Below are 25,284 nucleotides of genomic sequence, written 5' to 3' on the forward strand. Positions count from 1 at the left end.
GATAAAGCAGAAAAAAAAAAAAAGATTGGCAACAGTTGTTAGCCCAGGTGCCAATCCTTAAGAAAAAAAAAAGATTGGCAACAGTCGTTAGCCCAGGTGCCAATCTTAAAAAAAAAAAAAAGTACGACGCAGTCACAATAGGTTGCCCCAACTCTATTGCATCACTCTATCCATTGCCTGGAGCAGTTTCTTCCTGGAGAGCGATTGCTGCCTGCCTTCCACCCAGGCGCCACGCTGGGAACAGAATTACGCTGGTGCCCTCTGCTGGGCGGAAGTGGGAAGTTTAGCAGGAAACAATGGTCTTTGCAATGTAAGAGCTGAGGCCATGATTCTGGGCCCACAGCAGCCTCCAGGCTGGAGTCATTTGGTGCTATTTACAGGCCTCCCAGTCAGGTATGCTCTGGCATCATGCCTGAATTCATTAACCAGAAGGAGTAATCGGATTTTTATTGTAAGGAGGTTGTCAGCTAATTTTTAAAAGTAGTCCAAGAAAACGGGCCCCTTTTACTCTGACAGTTTGAGAGCTGGACACTCTTTTCATTAAGCACAATGCCATGATTCGTTGTGGGTGGTGGCCATCTCGCTACAGAACAATACCTCTTGAGAGGCCAGTGAGAGAATCTGAGGTCATTTTTTTTATCCTGTACAATTATTGTTTTATTAATGGTTGGCGAAGGCACATTGATATTCATAGCTGATTTCTTGGCTCAATCAATCAGAATTAATGCTGTGGTGTTAAATTAGATTTAGAGTGTCTACTCTGGTGTTTCTGTGGTACCCTGTTCAGCTGATTTTTTGCTAGAGGTGAAGAAACATTCAGTTGTAATTAAGAAAGGGATGGATGGTGCTGAGAAGAAAACTAAAAGAAGAGTTGGGAATTCTCATGTGTGCAAATTGGAGGTGAACTTCTAAAATAAAGTGATGGCTGGGGAGGGGAGAGGAGGAAATGAATTAAATGATCCTTTCCAAAACCCCACTTTTACTTTATTTGATATTTTTAGGATCAATAGTATGGACATGGAGGTCTGCCTCTGGTTTCCATAACAACCTGGCTTATTGAAAGACTGCAGGCTCCACAAATCCCCAATTATCAGCCTTGCAGGGCTTATTAATGGAGCTGAGGATCCCAGTGAGGCAGGCAGCCTATTGCTGACACGTGCCTGGTGGGCTGTCGGGAGGGTGGAGGAGAGGGGAAGGGGAGATGTGTGGTGAGACAGCAGCCATTTGTCCCCCTGTCACGTCATGGGGTACCGTCATTCAGGAGGCTGTGTGAGCCTCTCTTGAAGCCTTGAGTGGCTGCGGCTGCTGTTGCAGGCAGCCCAGAAATCAAAGTGGAGATTGTTTTTTCCAGTCCCACCCCACAATCCATATGAATATATCACATGCCTGGTATGTTTAGTGAGCTCCTATAGTTACTTGAGGCTTCCTCACGAAGACAATGGTGACTCTGTATTTCTAATATTAACTCAAGCCTTCATTAACATGTGAAGCCAACCTAATGCATATTTGATAGCTTTGGATCACTCAGTCTTTGGTCTGTGTTCGCTTATTAGGTCCTCACTATAGGATAACTGAAATAGCAACAACATGCTGATGATGATAACAATCTACACACTATTTATTGTCTTGCGCTGGGCTTTCTGCTAAGTGCTCTACATGGAGTCTTTTGTTTAAGCCTCACAATGACCCTGTGATGAGGGGTAGCATTGTCCCTTTTATGGAAGCAAGAGAACTTACATGACTTATCTTAGGTCACATGGCCAGTGAATATGAATACATCAGGCTCTCATTCCTGCTCCCTCTATATAATTACTTTTATTCTCCCCTTATTATTTAACTTAGGTGTCCTCAAGATAGGAAAGGAACAACACATTTACAGTAAATTCTGTGTTATCCAATGTGATTGGAGAATGGAACATTCTGGTTAATCAAATGTTTTGATTAATAATTGCCATCCATGTCATTATTGAATTTCCAATTGGAAAAGGTTTGGGATGTAATAAAATATATACAACATTAGAAGTATAGTAATCATAGTCATAAAATGCTTCAGGACCATTATACAAATGTCAATTTTTATTGTAATGTAGAAGTGTTAGTTGATAAAGATGTCTGTTTGACAGAATGCCAGATGAACTGTTTTGGTAGCGTAGAAATATCAATGCCTTAACACTTTGAATTTTATATATTTCAAGGTACTTTATGTGAACTGCCGTTCAAGCTCATTGTGATCAGAAAAAAACCTTTTGGGGTCTTTCAGAGTTAAATAATATTAGTGCTTGGAAAACCTCAAATTGATTAAATACTCTGGATCACTGACTATGTTTTTATTAAACCAGAACCTTATACTATTGTGGAATATGAAATTTGACACTCCCTTGAGATGGTTCAACCCACATCTGTCCTAAAGCACTATGAGAGTAGATCAAGGTTGGCAGAATTTTCGTCATAGTTACTCAAACAACAATTTTTATGATTTTAGTCTCTAGAACTGATCATTGGATTTGTTCATAGGACTCTGGCTTTTTAAGGATTAAGAGAAGTGACAATTAGGACTATTTTATTTAATACTTACTGAGCATATCATTTAAGCATTTTATATGTGTCATACTTTACAACCATACTATGAGGTGGGTACTATATCCCCATTTCATAGATAAGGAAACCAAGGTACAGAGAAGTTATGTAACTTGCCCAAGGTATCACATTTGAGTAACGGTGGGTTCCAGATTCAAACTTAGGCAGACTAACTCCTGAGTCTGTATTCTTAACCAGAGTTGCCTATGCTCACCGTCTCCAATTTGTTTCTTCCTATTCTCTCTTAAATCCACAACAATTACACCTACCCTCCCACCCTTCACTGAAACAATTTTTGCCAAAGTCACAGATGACCCCCATGTTGCTAAAACCCGATGGTCAATTCTAAGGTCTCATCTTTTTTGACCTACCAATAGCGTTTGATAGCTATTCATCTTAGTCTCTTTGAAATACTTTTGTTACTGCTCTTCAGCATATTACCTAGTCCTGATTTTTCCCCTAATACACTGGCTGTTCTGTTCAGCTCCCTTTGCCCTCCCTTCTTCATCTGGGTTCTAAGTGCTGGAACACCCCAGTTTAATAGTGGACCTCCTCTTCTCTGTCTACATTCACTGCTCTGGCGATCTCTCTGAGCTCCTGGCTTTAAATATTGTCTGCAATCTGATAAATCCCAATGTTCCATCTGTAGCCCAGACCTTTCTCCCCACTCCAGATAACGGCTTACTCCACATCTCAACTTTATATCTAATAGATGCCTCAAACTACACATTTTGAAAGTCAAACTTCCTGTCTTTTTTCCGTGAATCTATTCCTTCTAAATTCCTCCTCATTTCAGGCAATGGCAAGTTCATCTTTTCCTGAGGTTTAGGCCATATATCTTGGAATTATCTCTGATGCTTTTTTCTTTTACCACATTAAATCTGTTAGCAAATCTTGTTGGCTTGACCTTCAAACTACGTCTAGAATCTGGGCACTTCTCACTTTCTCTAGCACCCATCTCACTTCAATAAAAGCCAAGTTCTTAAAATGGGCTTGAAGCGCTCCGAGAGGTTACCTTCCCCCTAGGTCTCCACCCGAATTTCATCTTCTTTTACTCTCCCTTTCTTGCTCCATTCTAGCAGTGGCTATTTCCTTGCTACAACCCCAAAAACCACGTGTGCTCACTGCTAGGGTGTTTGCACTTTTTGTTCCCTCTGCCTAGAAACGTCTTTTCTCTAGATGATCCTATAGTTTACTCTCTAACCTCCTTCAGCTTCTGTTCACATGTCACCTTCTCAAAGAGACTTTCTTTCTGTTTGAGTTGTCACTTCACCCTCATCCCAGCACTCTCTGTTCTCTGTCTCAACATTTTGTTTTTCGTAGCTCTTACCACCACCTAATATGCTATACATTTTACTTATTTACTTAGAGTATAATATAAGCTCCTTGAGGACAGGCTCTGTTTTGTTTTGTTATTGTTTTGTAGCTTGCTGTATCCCCAGCAACTAGAACATGTAGTCAATGCTCAATAGACATGGTTGAGTCAACAAGTAAGGAAGAAGATACTTACTTAGTAAAACGGTGTAGCCGAATCAATCCTGATGACCAGTGCATAGGTGGCAAAGGTGACCCCCAAACACTCTCATATTCAATTTGTTTACTTTTTATCACCACTGGAGAAACTTCTCCTCTGCCACCTGGGCGGATGTTTCCTCATCTTCCTTTGCCCTTGCAAGTTCTTTAGTGACTTACATAGTTCTCACAGGTAATGCTATCCCTCCTAATGACCAGAAGATGTTGGCAGCTGGACAGTGACTGTAACTGGGCTGGGTCAGTGGCACCAGAGGATCAGATCCTTGTCCTAGTCTCACTGCTTCACGGTCGCTCCCTCCATGGAGCACAGGCGGTAGGGAGGAAGTCAACTTCATCTCCCCATGCGAGGGCTGTGTCTCTAAAGCAGAGACTTATTCTAGCAAATTCAGAACCACTGGGAATTCTGCCCTGACTGGAAATAGAGGCAAAAACACACCTTTCCTTAGGAGCCAGCTGCTTTTCTCTCATGTTAAATCATCAAAGCAAAGTCATGGGAGCTCTAAAGTCTAATAAAGAGTTTCTGGTGGATTAAAATGTTCTACTTATCATAAATTATACTTAACTCAGCATTTACCTATTACTAGCCCTTTTTTAGTCTGTTAAATTTGCCTACATATTCAATATAGTTCAATATGATTGAGACTTTTTTTTCATAGAAGAGCATTTCTTCAGAAGAACCATTCATAAAAATCCAGAGACTGTTGGTGTGTTTTTATCAGTCAGAGTCCAAGAATTCACTCTCGGACATATGTACATATATATGTATATATAAATCTTAGTTTTGATCAGTCAGAGTCTGAGAATTCACTCTCGTACCATCTCTTGGCTCTGCACAATTGGAAAACAGTTTTGTGACTCAGATAACTCCAATAAAACCAGGTCTTCTATTGGAGTCTAACCTGGTGGTTAAAGTTGCTTGAGCAAAGTCAAAACTCTGTGAGAGAGACAATAAATCTAGTGTGTGTGGCTGTAGACAAACTTTGGTGAGAAAGCACTGCCCCCCATTACCAAAGAGTAGATGTCCGTGGGGTAGTATTTGTATATGCTGGCACTTAGTCAAGGAAGTGGAGTGGAGAGATATGGGTAGGCAGTGGGAGTGAGCACACAATTAGGTGATGAGAAGGGTAGGAGGTAGGTGTGCCCATGCTACCTAAAAATCCCAATGCAAAAGGAATGTGTTGTAGAAAGGGACCAGGGTGACAGCAAGCAACTGTAAAACTTTAAAATCTATGGATTGGAAACCTCTGATGATAGGAATGATGATGATGTTGATAAATAAATAACAAGCAATAGGATATATTAGAGTAGATGAGGAAGCCATTTAGGTTAAAACTGATTTGACCTGACCTTGTTTTTCCAAAAGGGCCTGACATAGCCTGTTGAGCACACATTGTAATCTGCTTTAAACATTTACTATGTCCCAAAGACAGAAATGATGCCCTTAAAGATAGGGATAGAATTTCCTTCCATATTAGCATTTCTTTAAGGATAAGCATCTCTTCCTGGGAACTAAGAATCAATTACCAACCTGCTGCGCTCACCTTGTGACCACTGACCTGCTGACCACTGATCTGCTGTGCCAGCTAAGCATCTTGTGACAACTGTAAAAGGGACATTCTTGTCATATGTGATATATGCTCTTTATTCCAAGATGGTGTATAACCACTCTGTATACCTCACTTCTTTGGCGCCCTTCCTTCCTTGAGGAAGGAAGGCCACGGACTAGTCCTCAGATCTGGCTCATAATAAACTCATCCCAATTTTGATTTATAGACTGATTATGGATTATTTGCATCAACAATATGAATAAGAGAACAAAATGTGTGAATGGTAGATGATTTGGCCCTGAACTGGCAGCTCTTCCTTTCTTACTCATTCCCTCAACATTCCCACCACCATCCTTCTTTATTTGAACACAGCCTAATCCTTGCATGTGAGAGGGAAATGGCAAGCAGCAGGAAGCAGGTATACTTTTGGTATAAAATGTCGTGATTAATCTTCATTGCTGAGAGCTTGTAAAAGTGGTAGACATTCTTGGGGATTGGAATTTCCTTCTCCTGAGACTTCTGCAAACAACTGTTGATTCTGTCTGTTTACCGTGGACAGCATTGGTTTACTGAGGAAGTACTTTGGCACTGGCAGGAGGTTGATGGGAATATAATCATTCCAGCTCAGCTATTCATCTTTAGCAACCTGTGTCTTGACACCTGCTGGGTATGGCAGATTTGTATCTTGTCACCACATGTGTAACATGCGTGAGAAAAATGGTAACAAGGTCAACGCCACCCTTTCACAAAGAGGGTTTTGTTTTCTCTTGCTCTCTTCCATGTTACTCTAACACTCTCTGCCATGACTCCCAACCTTCCTTCCTCTGCCCCCACCACCATGCTCCCACCCAGATCTCCTGAGAGTCGTTACTCCTCAGCCCATCAGCCAAAGTTAGTGGGTTACCATGGTTACCAGGCAGCTGGTGTCTAGACGTTCTGAGAGATGCCTTGCAATTGAGCTGCAAATCTAGCTTCTATCACACACACCCCTCTCTTCCCTCCTCCTCTTTCCTCCCATTTCCTCTTTATTTACAGCAGGCGTTCATGCCAACACAGGATGGAATTTCCCTTTGACAGGCCATTAAAGGAAGGAGGGGAAGAGAGAGAGGGTGAAAAACACAAACTTGATGTCTTATCATATCAGTGAAGTGAGAGAACCACTGAGGTGACAGACCCCAGTCTGGCTCATTCTTTCTTCCTCACGAAGGATTTTATTTAATTAAAATATTTTAAATTAGAAAACAGTGCCACTAGTCCACTGGGAGCCGTAAGGATCTTTAAGAGCCAGTAAAAGCATTTCAGGATAGGGCTTCAGCTGATGGTGCGGGGTTGAGTAGAATCTTTTCACTGTCTCTGGGCAATGAATATAATTTCTCTTTCTGTGATGCTCAGGGGAATCACATGTCCATGAGTATTACTAGATGGGAAACTTTGGAGTGGGATACAGGCAAATACAAGGAAGGGCCTTAACAGTGACACCTCAGATCTGGAAAATCAAGTTTAATCTCCCCTATTTCTCCTGAGAAATAGAAAAGCAGCCCCTGACAGCCAGGAGCTCATGTGGGACTCACTGATAGGTCTTAGAGCTCTCCTGTTAACATAAACACTTCCATAGAACACCAACATCAGGCTTTGTGTGATGGTTCAAGATAAAACAAGACCACCATAGTCGTGCCCAAACACAGACTAAGCACGAACATTGACTAAATCGCCAAACTACCAAATAGTTCCCTAGCCTGGTTCATATGAATGATGATGCTTGCCTCATTCCTCATTCCTCCTTCCTTCTAAATAATATTTGTTGAGATGCCTATCATAAAATGACCCCTGTTTCATGGCAGCATCCAATCCAGAGCAAAGGTCGGCTTCCTTGAATCCACCTCCAAATCACCTAGCTCAAGCCCACATAAGTTCTTCATAACCTCCTCTTACCATGATGACTATGGGTTCCCACAGTATATGTTCATCCTAGCTGAAGCATGTCCATAAACCCAACTTTGTTAGACTATAGGTATGTTCCTATAGTCTTTGGCTAGAAGGTGTTCAACACTCCATAAATTTCTTTCTACATTATTATTTATAGTCAAGTTAACTTCAGTAAAAAAAATTTTTTCTCATTTTCCCCCACATCTTCTGAACATTTTCAATACTATAGTTATCCCCAAATTAATTACTACATCTCCCTGAGTTCACCAGTTCTCCTTCTAAGATTTCATAAAAATCTAACTTAGGAAACAATATTAACTCCTAATTTATTTTTCCTAGCCCTAGTATTTTCTTGTTTTTGGTCTCAATGTTGAACAAGATGGCCCAGGCCCATGGATGAGTTTAAAAGCCTCTGTACTACTCTGGAAATCCTGTGACCTGAGGCAGCAGTGATGGCAAAGACACGTGGATCAAACAGAGAGCAGACATCAAACATATCCAAGCAAAATTATAGTGAGACTGTGACAAAAAAAACTTTATTTAGTACACTTTCATTTAAATCACAAGGAAAGCCATGTTCCCTGTTCCAGACTCAATGATGTCAGAGAATTTCTCGGGGCAGCAATCTCCTCTCCCTTTTCACATTATCATCATAATAATTTCATCATTATCAGTGACAGAGAAGAACTTTCAAGAGGGCCACCTTGGAGGCGAAAAGACATGTTGAGAGACGACTGCACTGGCTCAGACATTCGTGTCTGCACCCCCACTGAAATGCCAGCCCAGTGTCCTGCCACATATCCCTCTAGGCCCCACCAATGGGGTCACTCGCCATCTCTCTTTCAGGTTGAATTCTATGCCTGGTTCAGGAATCGATGTCATTCTCGTTCCTAGACTAAGATAATTTAAGGAGCCATCCATACAATTGGCTCATCATCAAGTCGGCTTGTGCCCAAACCCCAATAATTGCTCTCTTACTTGGGGACAGTTCGACTAACTAAACTTCTACTTGATTTGCTTTACCTAAGTCTCTGTCTCATTCATCTCATTTGTGCTCTGGTTTCTCTGAGACTAAGGCCCTGCCTTATTCTCATCCATCCACTTAAAGATGGGAATTTTATTCTTGGACCTCTGATTAGGGGGCCCTATTGCTGGCAGACAGACTTCTGTACATATCCATGATCTATCTATACTGGCCTCTTTCTACCTCCTTCACGTAGTGACTACTCCTGCTGTTAACCTCCTATTTGACTATTGCCCTTAACCATATACTTCAGATATTGTGTTGCCCTAACCCACCTGTGCTTCCTTCCATTGCCTATTCCTGGCTCCATGCCCAAGCAGTGGTAGTATGGCTAGTCTCTATTCCCTTTGAGTCTGGCACATTTGTCATCAAGTATATCAATACAGTTCTTATTTTATTTTTTCTTTCCAATTCATGGCCTCAGTTAGGAAGAAGTGTTTCTGAGAAAGAAAAATCAACAGATACAGATAGGTGCATATGGAGAGAGAAAAGTTTAAACTTGAATCATTCACTGAGGGAATGATATGACCAATCTGGTTATATTGTAATGATATTGGTTGTATGATGTGCAGTAGAGATTGAGATATACGATTGGAGCCAGAAGTAGAGTCAAGGATGTACAGAAATATTTGGCAGTAGAAATTGGAATTTGAAATATAAAAGAAACCAGGAGTCATTAAAGTTTTGTGATAAAGAAAGTAATATCCTTACAGTGATGTATAGGGATTAACAATATGGTAATGAGAATATAAATTTGATGTTTACCTGGTTATGGGGTTGGGGTTGAAGGCATTAGAGAGAATGAGTTTTCTGATGCAGATTCTACAAAAAGAATGTAGAATTGAATCTTGGGTTGTGGTCATGTTAGGGGACAGGGATCAAAAATGAGGCCCACAATGGCAAAAGAAAAAATAGGAGACAGCAGAAAGAATCCGAAACATAGTTTTCATTGAAGTTAAGAAAAAGGAAATATTTTAAGAAGATGTCAACGAGAAAATGCACTAATAATGAAATGATTTTGTTCAGGCTGTTGCAATAGGGACCCAGTCCGAATATCATAGTGTCTTGGTGGGGTGGTTTTCCATTAGACCTTTAGAGGGAGAAATAGACAAGTTACAGGTGGAATAATTTACAACTGGGGTTGTTTTGCAATCAGGAGAAGTCTAGTCAGTTAGCTGAACTGAATTTGTTTATCTCTGTGTCTAGCTTATTTCAAAGAGATAAAATTCTAGTCTCAGCTACTCATTCATGAGATGAAGAACAGGAAGTTGGAGGGTCTGTGTCTGGCTTTCTCAGCAGCTTCAGACAAAGCAGGGAAGATCTGTGTTTCTCCTTGTTACAGGTAAACAAAAGAGTCACCTGTGAGACTTCTGGGAGTCTCGAGAAAGAGTGAACGGCACATCACATGGAGAAGGGTGTTCTTTGCAGGAAGCCATTTCCTAGAGCACAAAAAGGTGGAGAGACTTCAGAAAACAAAAGATTGGGAGAATTTCTTAACTGTTACTGTCTTCTGGAACATAGAGCTCAAGGAGAGGTCAACACTGTCAAAAGAAAGAGTAGTCAAAGAAAGATCAAGAATAATGGCAAATGGGAAAAGGCCTTTTGATTTAGAATATAATTTTTTCTGGTGAATTTGAGGAGAGCACTGTTAGAAAAATGGTGAGGTTAAAGTCAATGCAGAAAGAAATAAAGAAAGTCAAATGAAGAAAAGGTGGCATAACTACAATTTATTCTTCATGAAATTTGTTGACTGAAGAGGAAAAGAACAGGTTTACAAACTTCTTGAGGAAAGAGGCTGTTATCTGTGCACTTTTGGACAGTCTTGTACAAAAGAAAATATTGAGGATGTATTTTGTTCTGTGTTATTCTAGAAGAAAGAACTCCATAAAAGCTCAGAGGAGGTAGATTTTGGCTGAATATCCATTAGAGCTGGAGTGGCCTGTTGAGACAGAGGCTGGCCATCTGCTAGGAGTGTTGTAGGGGATTCCTGTATTAGGTGAGGCATTGCTGGAGGGTCTCCAAAGCTGCTTTCTACGCTAAAGTTTCTGTGCATAGCCTGATTACTTTCAAATAAATAGAATTTTGAAAGAAGGAAGATAGTAGGAGGTAGATACTAGACATAGGTATGTCTTGAACAATGACTTTATTAGAGAAAAAAACATTGAGTAGAGAAAAGATAGAAAGCCTTCAGTGGGATGATTTTATTGTGACAGTATTACATGATGGGCAGAACACACACAATTCTATACTCTATCCCAGATAAGCAAAGACTCAGCATGAATCTTTATTCTTTAACTGCTTATTGTCCCAACTTCCCCAAATAGCCAAAGCTATTACATTCTTTGCCACTAAATATAAATAAAGAGCTTTGAGATCTTTGACTAAAAGAGAAAAATCAGTACAAATGCGAATACTACTTTTTCAATATAGCTCTGGTTGTGTTCCAGTGAGTGCTATTGATTCTTAAAGCAATTTTTCACTCAAAGGCAGTGCCATAATTTGACAGGCCCCAGGAAGCCGAAACACACAATGAGTGCAAAATGAATTGTCTCAGTAAGAGATGGAGATTGAGTTTATTTATCTACATGCAAGCATATAACACAAACACCTTTTATAGGACTTCTTGTTACAATAATATTTTTTAAATTAATTTCAAAATTGAGTTAAACCTTCGTGGTTGTTTTTTTTTGACATTCTCCTTTCAGTGGACAGTGTGAGGGGTGCTACCTGGGTGAATGACATGCACTTTTATTTCCTCTTCTTCAGGACGTAGTAATGATCTCTTATGGATTCCTAGCTATGACAGCATTTGTGGTAATTTTAGCTACTTCTGGACTCTCATTATCCGGTAACACTTGAATCATTTAGTTTATGAAACCTACCATAACCGATGATAACTTTTCAGCCTAAGTTACTAATTTTACTGGTTCCCACTTTTTTTTCCTCTCTGCATAGAATAGCCAGTTCACCTCTCACAATCTGTACATAATATGTTAAAGTTTGTCACAACAATAATGCTCGGGGTATATAAAGTTACTTCTGGTAGTCCTTAAAGCAAAAGTTTTTTGAGTTTACCTTTTATTTCACAAAGAAGAAAGAAATGGAGGGAGAGAGGAAGGGAGGAAGGAGAGAGGGAAGAAAGGAGTAGATTTATACGGTGCATTTAGGACTACTAGGGAGAGATGCAAGTGAGAATCAAGCAGTAGAATCCGCTCATCCCCCAAGGCTGTCAGAGGCCTCATGGTATGACGGGAGGCTCACTGAATTCTCATTAGCTGTGTGACTTTGGGCAGGTCACACAAACTCTCCATCTTCAGTTTTTCTCAGAGGGAATGAGGAACTCAGGTCAGATAATCTCTAAGATCTCCTTCAGCTTCCACTACTTAGTAATTTAAGAACAATTACAAACCAACTCTCTGACAATATATATAGATTTTGTATTTTTGTCCTGAATTGTGTGGTTTATCCATTTGCATTGTTAAAATTAGCAAGACAACTGCCAAGTCTTTAGTTTCCTTTGTGCTATGTACATACAGCCATAAGGGAAAATTTAAACAATGACAAATAATTGTCTGGCTAATCTCAAGCACTACCCAAACATATCATGCAGAGTCATGGCAAGGCATGAGCTGAGTATGACTCACAGATGTAGTGCTTTTTTCAAAAATTTAAATGTTGCCCAAGCAATAGATATTCGTAAGTAGCAAAACTTTTTAGGCAGCTGTAGTCACCATTGGAGTGACTCTTACAGAGTTAGAATTATGTCTAGTTTGGGTTTCTGTATTTTAACCTTGGAGTCAGATAATCAGGTCATTTAATCATCAGATGATGGAATTTGACAAACCTAGGTTTGCTTTTGCTGTTAAAGACAATTGTTGAAAATGCAAACTCTGTAATAAGGCATGTTAATTCAATATATGTTATCTCCATGTATGTTAAAACATTACAAATAATTAGTTAAATTTTTAAATGAAAACCAGTATAACCTAGAAGATTATTCATTAACTTTCTCGAGGTCTGGCGGACACAAATTACTACACTTTTGCAGCTGATCACTAGGTAAGATCTAATGTGAAGAGTGTAACAGAAATACCTAAGGAAAACCAAACTTGGAATGGCTAGTATAATACCTAAGCAGCCTCTTTCAAAAAATGTGAAAAACTGTGAAAAAGAAAAGCTAAGAAAGTACATTCATTGAAAAATGACCAACAAACACGAATAGCCTGTTTGATATTTCTTCATCTCCTAAGTATGGACCTAAATAATTAACTCAAATACCTGAGGTCTGATCTTTTGGAAATTATTAACTTCCTCCAAAATGCAACAGGAGAAATTATAAATAACCCTTAGGGAAGGAATTTGCTAACTTCAAAGATGTTCTAACAAGATTCCAAAAAAATATGGTATTTCTTTGTCTGGAATTCTTTTAAGAGAATGGTCACTCCCTGCTCCATCTCTCTCCTCTCTATTCCTCAAAGTCTGCTGGAATTCCTTGCTTCAGAAGACCCCGAAGTGAGAGTTGTGCATAGGTGGAAAGAATGATCCCATCAGAGCAGCCTTCTACACAGGCCCAGAGATTTCTCCCTCAACATATGCCCTGTCCCCAGATGGCTGCAAGGCTTCTTGGAAATGAAAGCATCTTTTTCATAATGAAATTGAAAAATCTCACTGTATCTGATTGTTTTTCCTTTGATTAAGGGACAAAAAGTCTTAGGTTTCTTTCAAGTCTTGGATTTGATAATTATTATCAAATAAGGAAATTTTTCTTAAAATTGGATATGGTGGGCACAGACCCGTGGCCAAGTGGTTAAGGTTCTGCATGCTCCACTTTAGCAGCCGGATTTACTGGTTGGGATCCCAGGCATGGACCTGCTCCACTCACCAGCCACACTGTGGAGTGTCCCATGTACAAAAAATAGAGGAAGATTGGCACAGATGTTAGCTGAGGGCTAATCTTCCTCAAACAAAAAAAGGATAAAAGAAGAGGACTGGCAACAGATGTTAGTTCAGGGCAAATCTTCCTCAACAACAACAAAAATTGGATATGGTGTCTTAAGCCTGGAGAATTGCTATCCCCTCTGTGACTTGCCTACAGGACACAAGACTTACAACACATCTGGGGTCAGGGAGTGACTTGGTTCTTGCTCATTCAGAATGGTAAATTTTTGCTGCAAAATTTAGGGAATTAAATGGTGCTAAGGCCAAGGGTAAGGTTATTTCCTTTGGCAATCAACTGGCTACTCTTTGAGTATGCAATAGAGAAGATTGGTCTGTTCAAAGTTATGGTAAATATCAGAGAGAATTTAAATGCAAATAGTCTGGGTCTAGAACCAGCTCTCTCGATGACATCTAGAAATAGTTATGGGTATAGTCAATATCTATTTTTTACATTTGGGTTTTTTATATCTGAGTAATTTGTAATAAAATTAGAAGAAAGGCATAAATTAAAACTACCAAAAAAGTGGAGGATGATGGGATAATGCTCTCCATGGCTGTGAACCAGATTAATCTTGCGGTTCCTTTTTATAATCCAACATTTTAAAATTCAGATAAACCTCTATTCTGCAGTCATGGTAACATTACAGTTCCACACTTTCTTCTTGAGGTAATTGAGGTTTTATTTACGTGTCACAAAGAATTCTTGGGATTTCCCCCTTTTTCCTTTCCTTTCTTTCCTCCTATAAATATTAAAAACTATCTTGTGATAAGCATGATGCTAGGAGTTGGGGATAACAGAGATGAATTGATTCACTAAAAGAGTACATATCTGCCAGGCACTTTCCTAGGGATTTGGGATTCAACATTGAACGACAACAAAAAATCTCTGCCTTTGTGGAGTTTAAATTCTAGCAAATGTATCCTGTTCCTTTGAGAAGTTATTTCATAGTCAAGAAGCCTAGAAAGGATACCACAAGCTAGCGTATAATGTAGGGAATATAATTTCTGTATAAATAAAGAGAAGGAAGTGATTCATTCTGTCTAGGATAGGTTTGGAGGTGTGGAAACAAGATAGGAGCTGGGTCATGAGGGATGATTAAGCAGCACTCGCTGCGTACATTGACTAAGGCAATTAACTGGCCTGCCTCCCATCTCCAGTCCTTAATTTTTGGTTAAAGGAATAATTCTGGCCCCATTCCCTAGACTCACAGCCTATGAAGAGAATCTTGAGCAAATGCTTTATTGGTGGAAATCTGTAAGGGAGTGAGAAAAGCCGATAGGCCAGGGGAAGAGGAGAGGCGAAAATATGGGTTCAGGCAAAGTGTGGTCTCAGCCTGATCCTAGAGAGGGTTCTGAAGCACAGATTACATCACAGAGATTGTTTTGTCCAAAAATCAGGGCACTGGAGTCATGAAGAGTAGAGAGGGCATCGCCTCTCAGGAACCTCAAGTTGACGTGATTTACGGTTTACCTCCCCTGCGCAAGGTGCGGGAGTGAGCGATTGGCAGCCAACATCTCCAGCAGCTGGGCGATGGGTACATGGGCCTGGTAAAGGGGATCTGAGAGGGTATCAACAGCATCAGTAACAAGGAGCATAGGGCACCCAGAAGACATAGGTAGGGATGTGCAGATGCAGAGAAAATTCGAATGGCAAGCAAAGTGAGAGATAATATTGAGAGTTGATTTTTTGCTCTCTTTTTGCTTTGATAGACCATTTCGAAAATCTGAAATAGGCGTTATTTATTTTTTACTTCATTTGCTAAAAAAAATCTTGAAATATGAGTGATGTAAGTGAGCTAAATGGAAAAGGCAGCACTGTTACTTAGGACTACTGATTTGAAGTTAGTTCTTGAAGACAAATATGATTATCTTTTATTCTAATTAAAGGGAACATCTTCCCTTTTGAACTCACAGTCCACAAATGTATCTACCTGGTACAATTAAAGAATCTTATTCCACACACCTTGCCCCCTTTTGTTTTTTCAGTGAGAATGTCTTAAAATTTTTGAATGCCTTTTGACCCCACCACTGGTTTTACCTATGGCCAGATTTTCACATTTTATCTGCCTGGCCTCTTAGACAACTGAGTTTGTGAAGGCTAGAGAGATGCAACTAGGATTTTCTCCTAGCCAGAATTCTCCTCACCTGGGATAATGAAGTGAAAAGGAGGGATGCAGAGTTGAACTCCTGTCAGATGGGATTTTGAACTTTTTAAAAAATATATAATTCAGGGGCCAGCCCAGTGGCATAGTGGTTAAGTTCATGCACTCTACTTCAGCAGCCTGCAGTTCACCGGTTTGGATCCCAGGCGCGGAGCTATGCACCGTTCATCATGCCATGCTGTGGGGCACACCACGTGGAGGAGGTAGAAAGACTTGCAACTAAGATATACAACTTTGTACTGGGGCTTTAGGGGGGGAAAAAAAAAAAAAGAAAAGAAAAGGAGGAAGATTGGCAATAGATGTTAGCTCAGGGCCAATCTTCTTCACACACACGCAAAAATGTTGGGTTTGCAAATTTAAAAATATGCATATACATAATTCTACAGGAAAGAGGAAAACAAACAATTTCTAGGTTGAACTGTTTCTGATCATCACTACTAGCAACACTCAGTATCATAGCATCACTTTTCTATCCTTGACATGGTCCTTCTCAGAATTTCTCAGTGTCACAGGAGCCATCATTGTTTGTGCTAACTCCCTATTCTTCCATTCCTCCCAAGTACTAAGAGTAAGCAATGCCTCAACACATCTACAGACTCACCTGCCAGCTCCGCACCTAATTTAGCTGGGGGGAGGAATGAAGGAGTGAGTCTACTTGACTGTTATGCTAGAGTGAAAATATCCCCCAATTTTTTTTTTATTTTTAACCTTTAAAAGTTGACTTATTCCTTGTGATAATGGTAAAAAACAATGTTAACAACATTTAATTTTTATATATTCATCCCATCTTGTTCCAAAAATGATGTAAGGCAAGTATGCAAGCCACATGTTATAATTTTTGATCTTTCTGCATGTTTATAATGGAGGAAGAAGGTAAAACACTAATTTTTGATGGTTTGGTAGACATTTTGTATAGAGAAAGTTCAAGAAGTTTTCAAGGCCAGTCAACTTGTATCTTCTTTGACTTTTGTTGTAATTTTAAAAAAAATCCCAGGGTCATTTTGCTCTTTCAGAAAAAGACACCAACTTTTGTTCCAAAGGTTAAAATTCCTAGATTCTTTCCCAACTTCTGCTAACTAAGTAGCTCTATTTAATTAATAAATCACTTGTATCCATATTTTCTAATCAGAGTCAGGGAATTTACAGGAATATTCTAGAGGAGGAGTCATCTTAATCATTTATCAGGGAAAGAAGGTTTTTTTCCTTTGGGAAATGTTTTTTTCCTCTTAGGATGAGAATGTTAAACTTGATGGGTGTTTTTTACCTGAATCCCACAGGTTGGATTAAAATCTCAACATTCTGCACTTGAAATTTTATAAAGTACTTTCAAATACCTTCTTTCAACCTCCAAACAACCTGCAACAAGGTGGGGCAGTCATTATTATCCATATTTTGTATATATTAGAAAACTGAGGCAAAGAAAGGAAACGTAACTTCTCTGAGATCGTATGACTAATTGATGGCAGAGTCCAGGCTAGAATACAAATCAGCTTGGTCCTAGGCCTAAACCTTTGAGAGAAGAAGTAGACATGTGTATGTATGTTTCAGATATCAGTGGACCCTGCCATGGTACCTCTGAGTTTTCTCCTTGGTTAAATTCTTATTTGTTACTCTTTGAAAATCCTCAAGTGAGTTGTGTTATAAGCAATAGGATTAGTCTCTCTTTCAAAAGCTCGGAAAACAAGGGGTGGGTGCATACGTGATATTTGCACCATTCTGCTGACATCAAAATGGTATATACCGGCTCTGTGCTTTGAAAGGAACTTAAACAATAAAACGTGGTAAAAAAAAAAAAAAAAAAAGAAAGAAAGAAAGAGAAGATCAAAATGTGGATCCCAATGATCACCAAAAGCCATGATCCATACTCCAGATTGACATCTGGTACACAGCTCAAAGGGAAGAGCATGCAAGTAGCAAATGGACATATGTGACTTAGCTACAGAATTTTTTTATTACTTTCCTTTGAGCCTTTGAGGTGATTATGCTTAATATTCAGGAAAAGTGAATATAAAAATGGAAAGGAAGCAAACATCCCAGCCCAGTGGTGATTGCTGGAGTAATTGTGGGCATGGCCCCAGGATGATGGCAGCTTCTATTTAATCAATGTTGACAAGGCTGGGGAGAGCTGGGCAGGTCCCAAGAGGTAATGTTTTACTCGGAAATCCACTCAACCTAATTTCAGTAATGTAGGGCTGTGAAGGGGCCTGGACCAGAGCCAGTAAACAGGGCCATTAGAGCTCAGTGTAGGCGATGGCAGCTGGGAACACCGCCATCCCTCCAGCAGCACTGCAGCCGGGTTGCCTGGCTGAGCACGCAAGCAGCCGCTGCTGCATATGCTCTTGGTATTTTCTCACCAACAGAATGCACAGACATGCTATTCTCACCCTTTCGAGGAAATGAATGGAATGCATAAAGGCTAGGGCTTCTTCCAGAATCTATTTCAGCAAAGATTAGAGAGCCAGTTTGGCATACATCTTTCAAGGACCACTGTGAAATCATCCTCTTGGGACCCCTTACTCTTCCAAGGCTACCACCACTGTGCTCCAAACAGGTATAGAGATGACTTCCATCTTTATTACCATCTTAATGTGGTCTTGATCTTTCTTAGGAATGGTGGTTGTGGATCAAGAATGTGAAAACTACTAGAGTTTTCCGTATTTCAAGACTCATGAGATTCATTAAAGATACTCAACTTTGCAAACCCAGGAGAAGTGGCCCAGGAAAAATTATGCCCCTTTGGGCTGCGTTCTTGTCTACTTATTACTTTTTTCTTTACCACTCCTTCTCCAACAAACAGTACACATGGTAGTAATTACTATCATATAAATATATATGCTATAAATGTACATATAAATATATTTTTATATATGCTGTATAAATAGAAATATGCTAATTACTAGCATATTAATTCCAAAAAGGTAGAGATTTTTGCTTGGTGCTTTCATTGCTGTATCACCACTGCTATATTTACAGTGTACAGTGTGGCCCATAGTAAGGCCCAGGATCTTTCATTGAATAAATCAATGAATGAATGAACACGTTTTTTCTTCCCTTTCGAAGCATCCTTCAACTCTAGAACATTAAGAATACATGACTTTACAGTCTGTGATATCAACTGTATCTTTTTAAGTTAATGCAGAAATGATGAAATTCATAGAGGTTGCTAGTGGATATGGTGATTTCTAAGTGGTCTTTGGGTCTTGAAGAAATGATGTTTTTGTCAACACTAAAATGCCAAGCCAGAGAAGGTTACAGCTCTTTACCAGGTTCTGGCATCTGTTCACGTCGACTGAATAGAATTAAGAATTTAAATATTTAATATAAATAATTATTATAAAAATTACACAATTTAATTTTTAAAAAGACAACTTTTTTCCCCTTTTTGACCAAACTGCTAAAATGTGTCATCAGCTTGGGGTTTTGGGGGGTTTTGGGGGGCACATTCTATCTCATAATAAAGCTGGATTTAGGGGGTTGATTTCCCTTGTAGAAGAGTGATTTGAGGGGAGAAGCCATCACTAGGTAGAATAGGAATGATTGTTAGTGAGGACAAGTTCACTGGTGAGATAGATAGAGGTTAGGTAGATAGATAGATAGTTGATAGATAAATAAACAGATGATAAACAGATAGAAAAATGTGATTCATTTAATCTTGCTTTTCTTGTAATATCTTAACTATAATATTAGATTTCCATCTTTAATATAAGCAAAAATACTATTCAGAGCCAAACTTGAGGGAAAAATAAAAGCATTTTCTACTCTTTGTCTTGCTGGATTTCACCTGTCACATCCGCAACTCCAGGCTTTCCTCATTTGCCAACTCCAGGCCCATTTACTTCCCCTCCCTTGTTCTGTGTCACTTCGTGCTGCAAATCTCACTCACTCTTTAGCTTCTACAACCTCTTCTTAAGCAATCTCTGTCTCAGAGGGAGGTTGATGCTTTAGATGGGGAATGTGATAATTTACCCTAATTGGATTGTGATAATTGGAGTGACCAGCTGGCCTCAGCCATTCATCTATCTTTGACATTCACCATGGTGATCCAAGTTTTTGCCCAAAATACTAAAGATTACACATTAACTCAGCTCTAGCGTTTACAATTTTGTAATTAGTGCCAGAAAGTATGAAAACCAGATTTCACGTTATTCAAGGCTAATCAAGATTCTTCCTTCTATTCTAAGCTGCTTTTACTAGGACCAGTTTTTAGACTTTGTAGGCCCCAGGCCTGCACACCTGTGGACTCTCTGTTCTAGTTCCCGCTCTAAGCCCGCCTATCCTTCTTGAGCAAAGGTAAGGTGGAGACAGCAATCCAAAATAGAAGCTGCCTAGATGGCTCTGTCCTAGCTTGAAATTCACTGCTGCCATTTACAAACACTGTGGCCTTAGGTAAGTTACTTCATCTTACTGTGCCTCAGCTTCTCCAGCTGTAAAATGGGATAGTTAAAGTAGCCGTGAGGATTGAATTAAGTGACTCAAGGACACTCAGAACTGTTCTGAGCATATAGTAAGAGCTCAAATATGCTAGCTATAGGGAAACACTTTATACAAGAGGTCAGAAAAGTCAAATTTTGTGGTTCTTTCCAGGCGGTGAGGTTGCTGAATAGAACAGGTAAGAAAATGTAGATATACAACTATATGGTCAACATGATTTATTAACTACAATGACTTGTCTAGAATTTGCATCAGTGGGAAAAGGGACAAGTTAGCAATATCCAGGAGTTCTCTCTGGCATTCAGGCTCAAATGGACCCATTTATACATAATTTGGATTCTGTTCACAGTAGGTTCCCGTTTGTCTATGGTTGAAACCTTTCCCAAACTCAAACACAGTCTCCTGTCAACGTGGATCTAGGTACAGCAGGTATGTGCTCCACATCTGATTACTGTTTCCTTCATTTGCAAGTAGGTTTGTATTTACAATATTATGGTGGGTTCTTAGCTTACCATACTTTTATGATTATGAAATATTATTACTTTATATTGTTTCCTCCCTCCATATTTTTTCTCCCCGTAGTTTCCTGGCAACGTATAAAAATTTCACTGAATCCACTGATGTGACACATTTTTTCCTACTAACTAGTCATCCCTTCATCTAACACAAAGATGACCCCTGTGTTCATTATTCACTAACATCAAACAAATAAAAAGTTACTCTTATCTCATATAAAATATAATGTATATATAATTGTACGTGTTCAGCCAAATTGGGTTTCAGCTGATTGACATGTTCCCTTTTGTAGTCATCTGATTGAACGTCATCAGTTTTAGTTTTATGGCTTTTATTTTACATTTGGGAGCTAACAATTTGTTTTTATTCTCAGAAGTTTTGTAGGCTACTAAAGCCTGTGGACCCTAGCTACTTAGTTACTAGTGCTGAATTGATATGATAAAATGGATTTGACCTTGACCTCCTCTGGTCAAGTGTGGCCACCTGATATAATGAGAAAACCTGGACAAGTAGAAGACGTAGGTTTTGGTCCTGGCTTGGTCATAAGCAAATCTTACAATTTAGGAAATATCTCTTATGTATCTGGACTTCAGTTTCCTCATCTATAAAACGATGACATCCATTCAATCTTCCATTCACCAGATGCTTATTGAGAACCTTCCCTGCGTTAGGCTCTGTGCTGGACACGGGGGGTTCAAGTTGAGCAAAAATAGATGTTGTCGTTACCCTTGAAGAGTTATGGCGTAGGGACTGGGTGACCTCAGAGGTCCCCCTCATTGCTGATGTTCTATGGTTATGAATTGCATTGTCTGTTAAAGGTGTATTATGAAAGGCTTAAACAAGAACAAGGATGTTTGCTGGTTTCTTTACTGCTTCTTCTCAATACCTAAAAGATGCTCAACACCTGCAGGTGCTCAATTATAATTTATTGAACAAATAAATAAATAAATAATTATATTTCAAATACTTTGAAGTATTTGAGGGAAAAAAAATATGTAGCTATTGAAGCTCTTTTAATAGATAGACAGCAATGACTCCCTGTCACAATACACAGATGTGTGCCAAGTCTCATCTGTTCTCCTATGCCCAGGCAAAGGATGACAAGAGAAAGTGGGAGAATTTGGGAGGATTTAACCTGATTCCACTCCAACAGGGGACAGAAAGTGTGGTGCCTTCTCAGAAGTACCTGAATCTTTGTTCTCTTGTTTTTCCCTTTTCTTGTTTCCTTATTCCACAAGTACACAATTCTTCTCACCTCATCCAGCCTACTTCTACCTTATCTCCTGAGTTTCTTAGCCTTCATTAAATCTACATAGTAGCTCTCAAGTTTTCATTTTAGAAAGAGAAAGTTGAAGTCTCCTCTTACCCCTACAGCTGATCCTTCTATGTGCTTCTGGGCCGTTTAAGTCCAAATTCTCTTTTACAGTTTGGAGAGGGCAGTAAATACGTTGTGTTTTTGGAGCTGATAAGGATTATTAATCACCTTGGGCATCCTTGTGCTATCTGAAGGTTTGGGGAAGGCTAGGGAACTAAGTGAATTCTCTGAAAGACTTCCAAGTTGTTATAAAAAAGGACCTCACTGAAATAAATGTGAAAGCTTTCTTCTGGCAGAAAATTAAATGATTCATTAGCGCACCAAAATTCTGTAATCTGTGAGGAACACTGCTGGTACATAGAGTGTTACAATGATCAGAATTGAATTAATTTCATCCAAAAATTTTTGCTGAGAAATGTGATTAGTGTGTTCGTTCTTCAAGAGTTAATAATGGTCACCCTAGAAGGCTATAGCCTTAAAAAATATTTATGACTAGTAGCAGGTAGCCTCACTAAAATAACTACATTTTGGAAATAACTTACAGCCAGTTACAAACCTCCCAAATAAATCAGACTTAAAAACTTTGGTCAAAAATGAGCCATTGTAAGATAAAATTACTTGTCATAGCTGCTACCTTGCTTACCAGACCAGCCTCATTTGATTCTAAAAACTAAATATATTTTCAAAGGGATAAGCATTTTCTGCTACTGAAGAGATTTAGAAGAATGTTATTAAATAGGTGTTCCAATGAAGGAATTCCAAAAATAAATTTAGCAGTGGTGGTCTTATTTGGATATAAACATTCAACTTTATCTGAATATATATCTATGTAGCTGACTGATTTGAAAGAGACATACATTCTTATGAGCTCTTCTAATGGTCTCCTAAAAAGCCACCATTTCTCTAGTCTCAACATCTCTCAATTCTTAGAAAGGCCTGCTTGTAAAGTTGACCCTTGGCTGATATGTGGGAGCTTGGATTTTGAGAGAGTTCTTACCATTCCCTAACTAAGAGTGTCCATAGTGCCTAAATGCTTTGTGCAAACAATGTGGTTTCTGCTGGACACCTCTTTTCCTTCTGGGTGCCTACATGACCAGCCTCCAGTAAGTTCAGCTGAGCTTCCCTAGTAGATGATGTCTCGTACATGTCACAATTCATTGCTGGAGGAATTAAGCACATCCTGTATGACTCCATGGGGAGAGGACTCTTGGAAGTTTGTGGCTGATTTCCTGCAAACTTCACCCCATGCAACTTCTTCCTTTGCTGATTTTGCTTTGTATCCTTTCACTGTAGTATATCAGAGAGATGAATAGGACCGTATGCTGTCTTGTGAGTCCTCCTAATAAATCGTTGAACCTGGGGTAATCTTAGGGACCCCAACACAGGGAGTTTAGTTCAGTAACGGGATTTCAGGGCAAATGGATTCTCTTTCTACTAATTGTCATATTAGTAAACTATCTGTAGCATGAAGTCAGTTGACTGAGTTCTATCAGGACACCAGGCAGAGAAATTACTAGAAAAGTCACCTCCTTCCCGAGGAAAAATGATCCTTTAAAAGACCATAAAGTCTAGGCTGGCCTGGTTGCATAGTGGTTAACTTCACGTGCTCCATTTGGGCGGCCCAGGTTCAGATCCTGGACACAGACCTAGACACCGCTTTGTCAAGCCAAGCTGTGGGGGCATCCCACATGCGAAATAGAAGACGATTGGCACAGATGTCAGCTCAGGAACAATCTTCCTCATCAAGAGAGGAAGACACAAAGTCTACCTTATTAATCAAAGCACACTTGCCTTATGGATAAGTGTATTCATTTGGAATGTTTTTGACTTCAAGAAACTGAAAACTACTACAGTGGTTTGAAGAAACTAGTTATTTGTTTCATATAATAAGAAAAAGTCTGAGGAAAAGATGTCGAGGAGTAGTATGGTCACTTGATATTAGTTTTTTTCCGATATGTCTGCGCCACCGTCCTTAGTGTATAGTTTTTGTCTTCATGGTCGCAAGATACCTGCTACACTACCAGTATTGTTTGATGTCTCAGTCATCAGGAATAGCAGAAAGTAAAGGGAAAACACCTCTGGAGTCCTCCCCAGGGAGTTCTGTCTATCTAATTGGTCACCACTGTGTTACATGGACACCCCTAGCTCCCAGAGGAGCAGGAAATTCAAGTATTTCACTTTCCAGCCTTAATAATACTAGAAATAAGGGGCGAAAGAATTGGAATAGATGTTCAGCATCCACATAAAGTCTCTATCACAATTAGTCTTGACACTGATGGAAAAGAGATACAAGATTGTTATTGATTCCCTAAGCTAAGAGCCAGTTTGTGGATATCTTGACAGTAAGGCTGAGAGATTAAAGACCATGGTAATTTCTGTTTAGTGGACTTTTGCCCATGATATCATGGTTTTGTTCCTGAGCTCTTCCATATGTGTCACTGAACAACCTCCTGGAGGTGAACTCTTCTGAACTTGGAAATTATATTACTTGGGATAGCAATAATCTCTTTTTACCTGAAATCTCTTATAAAATGGTATGGAAGAAGAAATATATTGCGCTGTCATATGAACAGATGAGACACAATACTAACTTTCCTTTTTTCCCCCCATCCCATCTTGTTTTCTTCCTCAGAAGCTGTAGATGAAACCAAACCTAAGGAAAGTGCCCGGCAGGATGAGCGTAAAGAAGAACGTGAGGCGGACCAAGAACATGCCTGAACTTTAAGAAATGGCTTTCCACGTCCCCACCCTCCCCTCTCCTGAACCCTGTCTCTCCCTACCCTCTTCTCAACTCTGCTCTGAAGTTTCCCTTCCTGTCCTGCTCACGTCTGTGAGTCTGTCCTTTCCTACCCACTAGCCCTCTTTCTCTCTGTGTGGCAAACATTTAAAAAAAAAAAAAAAGCAGGAAAGATCCCAAGTCAAACAGTGTGGCTTAAACATTTTTTGTTTCTTGGTGTTGTTATGGCAAGTTTTTGGTAATGATGATCCAATCATTTTGGGAAATTCTTGCACTGTATCCAAGTTTTTTGATCTGGTGCGTGTGGCCCTGTGGGAGTCCACTTTCCTCTCTCTCTCTCTCTGTTCCAAGTGTGTGTGCAATGTTCCGTTCATCTGAGGAGTCCAAAATATCGAGTGAATTCAAAACCATTTTACTTTTCCTCCTTTTCAATGTGATGGAATGAACAAAAAGGAAAAAATTCAAAAACTCAGTTTGTTTTAAAAATAAATAAATAAAGCAAATGTGCCAATTAGCGTAACTTGCGACTCTAAGGCTCCTTTTTCAATCTGAATATTAATAAATCATGAGAGTAATCA

The 25,284-nt window shown here is 39.5% G+C and overlaps 1 protein-coding gene across 1 annotated transcript in view; it reads left to right on the forward strand.

Annotated features, from left to right (window-relative positions):
• Positions 1-25,032, forward strand: part of GAP43 (growth associated protein 43) — a 62,269-nt gene extending 37,237 nt beyond the window's left edge. Inside the window, exon 6 of the mRNA XM_046658803.1 lies at positions 24,602-25,032. Within this exon, the coding sequence (XP_046514759.1) occupies positions 24,602-24,687 (86 nt within the window). The 3' untranslated portion in view covers positions 24,688-25,032. The remainder of the gene's footprint in view (positions 1-24,601) is intronic.
• The last annotated feature ends 252 nt before the right edge of the window (positions 25,033-25,284 follow it).

The sequence above is a fragment of the Equus quagga genome, chromosome 4 (genome assembly GCF_021613505.1).
Source record: "Equus quagga isolate Etosha38 chromosome 4, UCLA_HA_Equagga_1.0, whole genome shotgun sequence".
NCBI classification, from domain to species: domain Eukaryota; kingdom Metazoa; phylum Chordata; class Mammalia; order Perissodactyla; family Equidae; genus Equus; species Equus quagga.